The sequence below is a fragment of the Cervus canadensis genome, chromosome 10 (assembly GCF_019320065.1).
Source record: "Cervus canadensis isolate Bull #8, Minnesota chromosome 10, ASM1932006v1, whole genome shotgun sequence".
Classification (NCBI taxonomy): Eukaryota; Metazoa; Chordata; class Mammalia; order Artiodactyla; family Cervidae; genus Cervus; species Cervus canadensis.
Window position 1 is genome coordinate 30,328,519 of NC_057395.1, and position 12,866 is coordinate 30,341,384.

The 12,866-nt window shown below is 47.4% G+C and overlaps 1 protein-coding gene across 4 annotated transcripts in view; it reads right to left on the minus strand.

Annotated features, from left to right (window-relative positions):
• The window catches only part of FRMD4A (FERM domain containing 4A), a 368,918-nt gene that overhangs the window by 66,209 nt on the left and 289,843 nt on the right, over nucleotides 1-12,866 (minus strand). For all 4 annotated transcript variants that reach the window (XM_043480351.1, XM_043480349.1, XM_043480353.1 and 1 more), the window contains one exon: nucleotides 4,906-4,982. In XM_043480351.1, the coding sequence (XP_043336286.1) occupies nucleotides 4,906-4,982 (77 nt within the window). The remainder of the gene's footprint in view (nucleotides 1-4,905; nucleotides 4,983-12,866) is intronic.

The window sequence follows — 12,866 nt, forward strand, 5'->3', positions numbered from 1 at the left end:
ACCGAAGGGCCCTGTGTGCACACACGTGCAGCTGGCTGACAAAGGCCAGCTTTTCATTTTATTAAATAGAAAAGGATTCTATTTAAGGTATAGAATATGATGATTTGATCTTCATATACACAGTGATCACTGCAGTCAAGCTAAAGAACATCTCCTCTCCTCCAATATTACCATCATGTGTGCTTGTGTGTGTTTATGGTCAGAGCACCTGAAATCTGTTCTTAGCCAGTTTCCAGTATATTATTAACTATAGTCACCATGCTGTACATTCTGCCTCTAGGCCAATTCTTCCATAATTACTCCTTTGTACCTTCTGACCAGCATCTCTCCATTTCCCCTGCCTCCTTGTTCCGCCCTACCCCTAGTGATGGCCATTCTGCTCTCTGCTTCTGCGTATCGACTCTTTTAGTTTCCATCTATAAACGAGACTACATAGTTCTGTTCTCTGCGTCTGCCTTATTTCACTTTATAATGTCCTCCAGGTCCATCCGCGTTATTGCAAACAGCAGGGTCTCTCTCTTTTTTTAAGGTTGAATGATACTCTGTTGTGCATACACACCACAATTTCTTCATCCATCAGTGGACACTTAGGTTGCTGCCATATCTTGGCTATTGTGAATCCTGCTAATATTTTGATTTACTGGCTCCTTAGGGGTCAAAATTTGGCTAAGCCTCTGCCTTGTCTGAAATAAGATGGGTCATTCGAGGTCATAGGATGGTCTTTTCTGATCTTCAGCTCCCGGCACTGGGCCAAGACAAACTTTGGAGACAGGAAAAGCCTTTGACAATGCCCTTTATTAACCAGGCAACACTGCCTGTGGTGAAGGATGAGTAAATTTTCTTCTAATCACCACATCATCTAAGGCAATCAGGACTCCTTACATTATTCTCAGGCAATCTTCCTTGAAAGAGCTGGTTTCAATATCAAATATATTCAGAGGGCAGGTGGGGTATAAAAATAATCAGGATAGGGAAGGCAGAAAGAAATGGGCCCGTCCAATCTCTCCCCTGCTACCCAAACCACTTCCACATACACACGGATGTAGGAAATGTGGAGGATGTTGGACAGTGCAGAGAGAGGCAATCAGACTTTAAATGGAAGGTGGGAGAGACTGGTCCTAATGTAATTCATCACATTAATGGAATCATGGGGGAAAAAGTTATACGATCGTGTTCTTAGTAAAGTATATTTTATAGGATGGGTACACAATTTTGCAAGTGAAATCTCAGAATGTGTGTGTGCATACTCGCGTGTGTGCATGTGAGGGGGCAGGGGGTGACGCTTGGGGTATCTTATGTGCACATCAGAAGAACAATATGTGTTCCAGATTGAGCTGTCACATTTCCAGAACCTTGGGGGTGATCAGGACTTGTGAATAATCACATTATTTTCATGGCCAGTTTTTTTCCTTGAAGGAAATTAGAAGTTGCTCCAATCATCTTCTCTTAGGGTCTCAAGATTTAACAGCAGGTGTTCTACAGACCCACTTTTAAGGAGGAATTCCAAACTGGTGGTTAGTTAAGACTATAGATTCTAAGCAGAACATTATTCTTTTGGTTAAAACCAAAGTTAAAATGCCAGCTCACAGAAGAACACACAGTTGAAAATAACAGAAAAAGAGCCGGCGAGAGAGTGAGAAGGGGACCCCCATGGTCTCTGAAACTGCGATGAGAACACTCAATCTGGCTTCCACAGCAATGGCTGATCCTGGGAGAAAATACGTTTTTTTCCCCCCTCCTAGAAAAGATGAATTAGAATGGAAAAGTCATTTGAAATGTGCTTCAGTGGCAGCAGTGAGAGCAGAGTGGGGCAAGATGTATTTTTCAGGTATGGTGGAGGCGTAGGAGGAGGCAGGGGGCTGGCTGGCCTGGGAGTTCCCAGCAGCACCTGAATCAGATGTTCCCAGAGCGTTTCTCACGCTCCATTATGAGTTGGTCTCTTCTCTACAGGGTTCCCTTCAGGCTCTTCCCATCCCACCGACTCTTCTGTTTGGCCAAAACCTTAGAAATGGAATGTCTGCCAAGCCCAGTGAATCGCAGACACAATGTTGGGTATTGTGTCAGGATGCATCTCCAGGAGAGAAAATCTTGAAGCATCTTCTGTGGCGGCCGAGCCAACCCCCTGTACTTGCCATGTCCCGGGACATTGGTCTTCAGGACATGATTCTGCCCCGGCTCTTGCCATCCTATAACTTCAGTCCTGGCTTCCTTCCTGGGTTGGGGGAGGGGCTGACTACTGAACCATCCCAACAAAGTACAGACTATTAGATGACTCTTCCGTGTTCAAATAAACAAGGCAACAGCAACAGGATGACACGTTTAACTGGAGGAGCGCCAGGAGGCCTGTAGAAGAGCGCTCACTGAAGCGCCAGGCGGAAGTCAGGGTTGGAGCTTTGGCTACACCACTCAGCTTAGCAGCTAATCTAGAATGGTCCCCTTTGCCTACTCTGGTGCACCTTTAAAGCCATCGTCAACCTGGGTTTCCACCTCTGACATCAAGGAAGCCACATCTCTGGGCCCTCCTTGCCTCCCCTTTCCTCTCTCTGCCGGTCTCTAGGCTGACAGAGGACTACACTCCTTGAGGGGATGTGGTCACTGCTCACATTCAGCGCTCGGGCTGCCTCGGGCTCCTCTACCTCCCTCTTCTCTCTGACACCCACCTGACTGGCATCTTTATCCCCCAGAGGGCCCACTTTGAGCTCTACGTCCTTAGCTAAGGATTTCTCCTTCTCAGAATGCCTCTCCAGACCAGCCTGGCCAGCTGCAGCATTTATAGGCTGTGTCGTTTGGCATTTGGTACCCTCTGTCCATGTATAATGTGGTGGAAGGCATGTGAGCTATGGAGCCAGACTCCCCGGATTGACACCCTGCCTCTATCCGGCTTGCTTTTTGTAACCTGGAGCAGGTTACGGAGCTTCTTCTGTGCCTATTTTCCAAGTAGGACAAGAATACTAGTACCTACTTCTGAGGGTTATAGCAAGGACCCAATCAGATAACAGTCCGAGTGTTTAGAACAGTGACTGTGCATAGCAAACACTTAATACACATTAAGTTCCTTATTCCTTCTCCCCAGCTGTGCTAGAAGTTCTTTTCAGGGCAAGTAGACCCTGTATGACTTTTTTCTATACCCCAGGCCCCAAAACAAAGTAACACATAGTAAGTTATGAACACCGTTATAGGACACTGCCCCAACACTGATGCTACTCAGCAAATGTGAGATGGATCACTTTCATGTAATAGGCTAAAGGCCCATGTAATAGGAACTTGTGAGGTTTGGACTCTTTCCGATACCCCTGGGCCTTGGGAAAAGGAAGGGAATTTGGTATTACAACATGATAGGACAACAGGCCTGGAGAGAACAAGAACACAGACACACAGACACACACAGACACACACGCAAGGATGTGTCCAAGATACCTTTGCCTTAGCAGAATTCCCTACAGAACACAGGCTTAGAATCTGTCTAGTCCTTACCCTCAGTCTCTTAGGTCATTCAATCTCCATCTTTATTTTGTCAGTCATCCGCGTTTTCTGCATCTGACCCACTGTAGCACTCATTTGGGGAAATTGTTTTCAGCGTCTCTCTGCTACCACCTGTCCTGCACCAACGGATTCCTGCTCTGTAGAGACTGGGTCTCCGGACCATGAGACCCTTCATCACCAGACCCTGAAAAATGCTGCCAACACTCCTGTCATCACCTGACCACCACCTGGACTTAGGTCGTTTTCAGCTTGCCGACTGCATAGTAACTGTGGCACATGGGGGGCGCTCTTGGCTACATGGGAGGCTGCTTCACGCAGATTACAGGACCAGGCGAGCGATGCATCAGTCCTCTTGGGTTATCACTGGCTGCAGGAGCAGAGACAGCCACCCCCCAACAAGCCTCACCCTCTGACGGGGCATGAATCTTACTCCGGAGGTCTTGAGCTGAGAACTTTCTGGGAGGCACCTTGGCCTGAACGCCCAGAAGCCATGTGTGTGGGAAGCTGGTGCCAACAGCTCCTCTGCCCTAAGCCATGGCCAGGGCAGCAACAGCACATCACGTTCCCATTTACTCCCCCAGAGACCCTGCCCTCCGCCTGTCTTTCCAAGGCTTCCTTCCTGTTCTCAGTCTGCTTTTGGACCTGTTGAAAGTGATTTATCCTTAAGCATTAGGTCTGTTTTCAGGGAATTTTGCTGCTGCTTCTGGGCTGCCTATAACTCTAGGACTAGCAGACAAAGAGAGGAAAAATCACAGTGCACCCCCCCACCCCAACCTGAGAACCTTCCTCAAAGGGCTTGCTGCATTCCAAAATGGGACCCTATTGTTCAGCGCTGGACTTGGGGAAGCACTGATTCTGACACGATTGCTCCCTGGGGTACAATGTAAGGTGGAGAGAAAAAGACTTGCATTTCTTTCATATTCACCCACCACTGCGAATACCCTAAAGTTACAGCTCACGGAATGAGACCATTCAGCACAACTCTTTAGACTGTAGGTTCCCTCTGCTACTGACAGTCCAACCAAAAACAGTCTCAGAAACTGACAAGCCACCCCTCAGACTCTTCTCTGGCAAAAACTTCCTAAAAGGACTCAGGCTCACTTTAATTTGGTAATTGTTCCAAAGCGCTACAAATCTTTCCTAAAGTGCCCTGGCTTGTAAAGACAACTCCACATATACGGGCAACACATGTAGTCAGATGAGATGATCATGGCATTGCTCTTTACACACACACACTGCATTTCTCAACACATAGAACAAAAACAAAGCTCTACTGTCTTATTTGAACTCTATTCTCCCAATCAACCACCTTCTTCCCCCTAAATTATTAATAACACGAACAGTGACAGCACAAAAACAGTAATGTAAGTAATATGTCAGCAGGGCATGCACTCCCAGGAGGAAAAAACATTTCTAGCTTACCTGCGTGGGTCATGAACTTCCACAGAAAACTTCTTCTCCCTGAAATACAGGTTTTCCAACTGTCTCCATTGGAATATCTGGACAGAAAACAATGCAGTTGAAGTTCAAGTGTGAGAGGCTCACGGCTGCAGTCCTCCGTCTACGGCTGAACTTACAGCTGGCAGTTTCCTTATCAGAGCTGAACCCGTGCAGTTGTTTGCACCTCCTATGCCTCTTGCTTCACACACACACACACACACACACACACACACACGCACAGCTCTACAGCTCAAAACCCCGGCAACGTGGGTGTGGATTTTCCTGCAGGCTTCTCAACAGGAACAAAACAAGTTCTTTTCAAGTGGTTCCCCAGCTCTGCTGGGCCTTTGTTGAATTCTCCAAGATAGTTCCCGGCTCTGCAGTTTTCCCTCCAAGGCGAGGGGGAGGAGGAGGAGTGGAGGGCGGGCTGGCGGAGGGAGGGAGGGAGGGAGCCGGCGCTCTCAGGAGGGAGCAGTAGCCATCTGCCTACAGCGCTGATCCGGCTTCCTCCCTGCAGTGCTCCAGTGGTAAGGCGCTTGCATTCCCAGCCTCCCCTGGGGACTCCACTTCCCGCCCAAATGTCAGCGGCCGGACTCGCCCTGGTGATCTGGGGCGGCTGGGGAAGCTTTCCCTCCAAGGGTAGGGGCTGCTCCGACCCTATTTGGGGGCAGGCGACTCCAGATAACAACAGAAGCCTGACAAGCCCAGCTTCTTTCTTCAGCACAAAGAAAATCAGGGCTAGTGGGATGCTGCAGCCAGGGGCTTGTGGCCACTGGGGAGTCGGAGAGTGAAATTAGGGCCGTTCTGAACAGTGGGAGCTAAACAGAGTTCCTGGCACTGCCCAAAGGCCCTGAAGGCCCTGGTGGACATTCTTCCTTAGCTGAGCGAGTCTGTTCACTAAGATGTTTGGGAGTAATTAGAGTGGCAACACTGCTCTGCGAGGTGGTTCTTGCATTTGATGAAAAAGAAAGTTATTTAAACTCTGAGGGAAATGTCAAAAGAAGTTCAACTTATGCCCATAACATTCATATTTGTATCTGATGCAATATTGTAGTCCCTTCAATAGAATTTGAGTTTGTTTAGCCAAAAGAAGGGCCAAACAGATCTTCACCCTGCAAGTGGCTGATTTCTTCCCCTGGTCCTCCCTTGCATAGCCCACTGAGTTAAGGCAGATGCTTTTCAGGGTCTTGTCTTAGACCCAGAATCCTCTCACCTGATGCCCCTGACACTTTCTGATCTGTTCACATTCTTTCCTGCAAGAGGACAATTTCTGTGTCCCATCAATCCTCCTTGCCAGGCCCAAGACACAGGCCTGGCCAAAGGACTCCGCCTTGTTGTCAAACTGGGCCAGAATAAAACTGTTTCCGGTAAGGCTGCCTTCTTCTCACAACCTGCTCTGCAGAATCTTAAAACGATTCTGTCTGCCTAATGGGGAGGAGGACATGGATTTTCTCTGATTTCAGAGCCATCTCTTTTGTTTACAGCTCAGAGTACATTTTGCTCTGAAGTCCAAGGAAAATTGTACTTCCTTTTTTTCCTTTCAGGTCAGTTCCAAGGAAAGCAAGTCCTACAGGAGCTCAGACAGCCTTGTGTCCAATCACAGATGAAAAGCCACCTGTGTAGTCGATGACTCGAGTCCCAGATCTGAGCCTTAAGCTCTTAACTGATTGCTCTGCTAAATTCCGTAGTGAAATGCACAGAGTTCCTCTCTGATTCCCCACTGATAGGTATTTACCGAGGTTCCACCTGAACTTGGCCACAGACACACAAGCACCAGAACTAACAGCTCCCTGACCTTGTAACCTGGAGGTAGGTAGTACATAGAACAAAGTGGCCAGGCAGATGCTCTGGAGTCCGGCTACATTTGTTTGAATCCTGAGCCCCTTACATCCAAACAGTGTGACATCAGGTAAGTGACTGCATCTCCTTTAGCCTCAGTTTTCCCATCTGTAAAATGGCAGTAACACTTCTAAGGTAGAAGCAACACAGACCCCTGGCACGGTACTGGTACAAAGTAAATGCTCGGTGAACTCAGGTCTCAGTGCAATTCCAGTTGCTCTTACTTCTCCCAAATCCTGGCAAATGAGGTAGATTAACTCCAGAACAACCAAAATTATTAAGCTTTTTTTTTTCCTTTTTTTTTAACTTCTAGCCCTGTCATTGGGGTTTAAGAAAATAAAAGTCCCAGAAATCTGAAGTGTATGGATTTAGTACCCTGCCTACCCCCCATCCCCTTTTCTCCAAAGAGGGGGGTGGGTAGGAGATGGCTGACCCCTGAGGGGGACTTGCAGCATGTGCGTGGCACCCACCTGGCCAGGTAAGGTGGAGCCTCGGCCAGGACCTGTTTCTCGGGTGTGTGACCCGAGGGCCCTGTGCTTGGTCTAACATTCTGCTGTCTCCATCTCAAAATTCTCAATAAGCTTGATAAATAGACTCTGAATTTTCATTTGTCTTGGGCCCTGCAGATTATGCCACTGGTCCTCACTGATGCTCATGCCTCAGGCACTGTCTTTGGGGGACAACATATGGGGGAAGATGCATCTGATGGGCAGACCTCCTGGGCTTTATCCTCTTGGCATTGGTGCGCTGGTGAGCACCTCACATGGGCCTCGGGTCGGGAGCTCCCTCCTTCCTGGTGAAAACTCCCAAAGCCCAACACTCAGGGGCTGCGTTCCCTGGCAATTTCTCCCTCCCTGGCTTTTTACAAAACAGAACTTATGCCGGGTGTTCCCCGAAAGTACTCCCCATGCCCCTGGAGTGGAGAGCCTCGTGTCTGCCAAGGACCAGAACACAACCTTGTATCTGCTGTGGCCCTTCTGCCTACTGACGGTGCATTGCAGACTCCTGCCTCGGCACGGAACCCTGATGGCCCAGCTCCCAGCATCTGTAGGCATTTCCAACAGGAGCAGAACAGTGGCTTTGCCCCGTTTGCTCTAGGCAGGGTTTTTTCCTTATTTTTTTTCTTCTTTTTTGTAAATGAAAACACTGGGAAGGGAGGGTAGGAGGGTAGTTTTCCAGGCCAGGAAGGTCCCAGGAACCCCAGAGGAGGTGTTCATGAGGGAACAATGGTCTCATCTTTTCCTCCCACACCTGGGGGGACACTGAGTGCTTGGAAACAGGCAGGGGGATGAAGGAAGCTGGACGCCCCACACATCAACGTGGCCTCTTGTGCTCGAGGGCCCCTGTGCCCACCGTTCTAAGGCTGTGCCTACTAAACCCTCCCTCTGAGGCTGGTAGAGTCGAACAATAAGCAGATAAACAGCAGACATTCGGCTTGGCTCCCCTTTGTGAACAGGGTACACTAGGCTCTGAGGCGCTGGTTTGGGGGCAGCCCTCGATCATCCGTGTCACTTCAAAAGAACCCCTTTACTCACTGCAGCTATCATAACCCAGACACCAGCTAAAGACACCAACATGTTTTGGGACTCCACATAACGAACTCATTGGACGCACAAAGATGGTTATGGCTGGGCTAGATCCCTTAGGAGTTTGGCTAATTCCTATGGCCAATTCTGCCCAAGGAGCTACCTAAAATCTCAGACACAGGTCTATCAGTAATCAAAGGACTTATTAATTAATACCTATGAAAAAGGCCAAATGCACTTCATTGGGGCATCTTTGAAAAGCAGACGCCTCTTCTTTGATCTTTTAGCATCAACCACCCCCCGCCACGAAGAGCAAGTGGGAAACTTTCTTCTTGGGGAAAATGAGGCCCAGAGAAATGAGGGGAAAATGCCTAAGGCCACACAGCAAGTCAGTGAAGGAACCAGAAATAGGAGTCAAGGGCACCTGGCCCATTACTCTAACCTCTAACTATGTTCCTTTCCCTACGGGGTCCACCAATTATTGGGAACAGCTCTTACTCACTAATGGATGGTTAACTTTACGAGTGGAATGATTTTTTTTTTTTTTTTTACAAACGAGCAGCTAGGTAGGAAGTATAAGCCACATCTTTTCCATCCTATACGGAGGCTTTTCTCTCCTTTACAGGCTGTAAATGATAACACTTATTACTCCTTTCTCTCCTTAGAGTTCTGGCTTCCTCTGGTTTTCTACACAGAGATGCTTCAGTATCAGTCCTGGATGCTTCCATCCAGGACTAACAAGTAACAATCATGATTAAGAACAGACTTAATAATTTGGCCTTGCCCAGAAAACAAGAGAGAAGAGAAACCTTCCAGAAGTGGTCTTATGGAGACCGTGCCTGTTGCCATGATTGGAACCACGGCTGGTCGTGGATGTGGATTTGTGGCTTCTGACCCAGAGGTGCAGTTCCCAAGCAAACATGGGTCCTCCAGTTCCCCTTGCTGGGGCTCAATGTGATGCGTAAAAGAGGAGACGGAAAATGTTTACACACAGAAAGCAGACAGGAGTGGCTAATAAACACAGCCTCTGTGCCCTGAGTGCAGCAGAGCACACTAAAACACTTAACAAGCCGGACCAGGTTCCTGGATCCCATTAGCTGGTCTGCCTAACTGCCACATCCTGTGTACGCTGGAGGTCAGGGCTGGGAAAGACTCCTGTCCTGTTCTCTCGGAGTGGGTGAAGGAGCAGTGGGGACGGGCCCAAGGGCCTTGACTCCGAGACTTCCTCTGTAGCCACTGTTTACTGGGCGCCAGCGCAGCACGTGGGGTGATGGGTGAGCTCTCGAAATGAGACGGAAATAAAGGCTTGAGAGGAAGCCAGCTCTAGTGGCTGATTCTGGAGCAGGACTTGCGGGGTGGGGGCTTGACTTCCTCCTGTCCCTGAGGTTGAGTCACCGAGCCTCTTAATGACCTCTCTCTGAGTAACTTCCTGCTGCTTCTAGAGGGGCCATTATACTGCGTCCCGGGGGCCATCTGGCCAGCCCCCGCCTCCCACAGATAAAGCAAGCCCAGGGTGGAGAAGTTAAGGGACTGGCAGAGGTTAAATGAGTAACCGATGTCAGGCCCACTCTCGTGGGCTCTTCCTAACACACCAGGAGGACCTGGTAATGAGTGAGAACAGTTGTTTCCAGCCGATGGTTAAGTAAGCCATCGCTCCTCCAAAGGTTCTTGGCTGCCTGCTTTGCAAACACCAGCAAGGAGTTCTCTTGTATTATAAGAAGAATGAGAATCAGGCCAGGAATAACTTTGGAGCTCAGGATGAAAAATACCAATAAAAACCCACTTCCTGATTTCATTTTTGCTCTGTTCACCCTCTAGAAGTTGTCACTATCATCTCCAGGTATATTTATACCTTCAGCAAATAAACATGAGCTGACACACACTGAGACGGATACAGCACAAAAGAAGTCACTCAACCCCAAACGGATGGACTTGAATTAAAATAGGAGAACAACACAGAAAACCCCAAAGCCTGCACACTCAGAAGCTTTTACAGGAGTGCCCTGATAAGGCTCCCCTGTCATTCAGGAACTAATTCTATGAACAACAGAAGCAGGGCTGTCTTTAATGGGTTAACACTCTATGTTGGAGGTTTTCATATCAGCTGCATGGGTATTCAATATATTGGGCTGATCAGAAACTTTGTTTGGGTTTTTCCACACCATCTTACGGAAAAATCCAAAGGAACTTTTGGCCAAGCCAGTATTTTATGCTTACAGAAGACCGAAACAAGGCCCTGGGGATTTAGGTAACATCCAATCCCCATTCCTCTTTCGAACATTCAAGTAGTGGTGTCTACTTTGCACAAACCTATGCTAAGAGGGCAGAGAAAGGACATGCCTCACATGTGTCTCTGGCTAAGGCGCTTTTTGGGAGGATGTGACATACATAAAGCAGACTGTATCCACGGCATAGGAACTACCTTCAAGATGGAGTTTAAAACCTCCTAGAGTTTCTGTATCAGGCTTCTGTTCTAGGGAGGGACTTCCCTGGTGGTCCAGTGGTAAAGAATCTGCCTGCAGAGGTTAAATGAGTAAATGCAGGTTATGAGGTTAAATGAGGTTAAATGAGGTTAAATGCAGGGGACACGGGTTTGATCCCTGGTCTGGGAAGATTCCACATGTTACAGAGCAACTAAGCCCATGCGCCCAGAGCCTGTGTTTTACAACAGGAAAAACCACCACAAAGAGAAGCCCACGCATTGCAACAAAGAGTAGCCCCTGCGTGCTGAAACTAGAGAAAGTCTGTGTGCAGCAACGAAGAGCCAGTGCAACCAAAATAAATAGTATTAAAAAAACAAAAACTCCATGGAGGCACCGCACCAATTTATGAAATATGTCTTGTACTTTTGTCTCGGAATCAATATTTATGACCGTTGCTGAGACTCCCTGGTTTTGGTTCATCATTTTTAGGGATGAGAGCTCTGACTTGGAAGTCAGGAGGCCTCAGTGCCAGTCCTGACTCTCTAAGTCCCTCTTTATCTTGGCTTCCTTTTCTGCCTTCCCTTACCAAAGGAGGGGCATGTGTGTGGGCCTTCTGCATCCAAAGCATGGAGTGAAGGTCAGCCTATAAATCCTTGAAATGCCACCTGGCTACTCTTTGGAATTTAAAAATAAAGTCACTTGTTTTAAACATCTCCTATTTATGGGAAACAGTACAGTTGACCCTGGATATCCTCAGGGGCTTCGTTCCAGGACCTTCCTTGGATACTAAAATCTGAGGATGCTCAAGTCCATTACATAAAATGGAGTGGTATTTTCATAAACCCCAGGCAGATCCTCTGTACACTGTAAATCATCCCCAAGTTATTTACAATAACCTAATATAAATGCTATGTAACTAGTTGCTGGCATGCAGCAAATTCAGGTTTTGCTTTTTGGAACTTTCTGGAGTTTAAAAATTATTTCTGAATATTTTCAATCTTGCAGTTGGTTGAATCCACAGATGTGAGACTTGCAGATAAGGGAGCTAACTGTTTCACTGACTAAAAGCACAGTTTTCAAAGCTGCACTGTCTATAACTTACTGGCTGTTTATCCTTGGCAATAAAATTTCTTTGTTTTTCTTTTATCATCTTTGAAATAAGACTACCAACAACATCAGTTTTGTTTTCATAGCAATGCTGTATCAATGAACTAATACATACTAAGTGCTGCAAATGGAGCTAGGTATGTAGTTAGCACTTAAATATCAGCCATTATATTCTCTTTCTGCCATCACTCACATGACAGTATTACTCTTCATGTAAAAAATAAAGTTCTCATTATTTTGAACACATAGCCCAAAGTACAGGTTTGTGAAATTCTTTTTTAAAAGATGGCTAATATGGTGCCATGGGCATTTTAAAAAATGTTTTTTGTTCATTGAATTTTTCACCACACAAGGATAAGTCTAACCCAGGTTCTCCTGCATCCGCTTGAGTTGGTTTTGATGTATTCTCTTTAGGTTCTTTGCTTCCAGTTCTTATCCAGTCAGTTCCTTGGTCCACCACAATTTTGACCAGAGTCAGTTTTGACCATTTGCCTGCTGATATTTTTGGGGGGTATCACACACCTTGTGGGATCTTAGCTCCCTAACTAGGAATCGGACCCCTGTGCCCCCTGCAGTGAAAGCGTGGAGTCCTAACTACTGGACCGCCAGGGAATCCTGCCTGCTATGACTTCTAATCTCACAACATTCACCCTGAGAGGAAGCAGCCTCCTATGATACAGCTCAGTAGTATTCACATGGAATAGGCCAGACTGGAGTCCAAACCATGGCCTCCAAGACAAGCAAACTCTGTCTCCACGTTACTAGCTCAGAGAGCGGTTGTGAGGGTGTCCTTAGGACCAGTGCTGACAGAGGGCTCCCTGGCCTCCATTTTCTCCCGAGAGGGCCAGATACCCAGCCAAGAAAACAATAGCTAATTTTTCTGCACCGCTGGACCTAATGGAATCAAGATGTTCCTCTGGCTGACTCCTCAGTGTCAGACTACAGGAGCTCTTGACTGATTTGGTTAATTCAGTGACAGACGTCTGGAGCACCAGGCCCTGACCCTTTAACAGACGGCCTCTTTTTAACCCATCAAAAACCTTTTAGC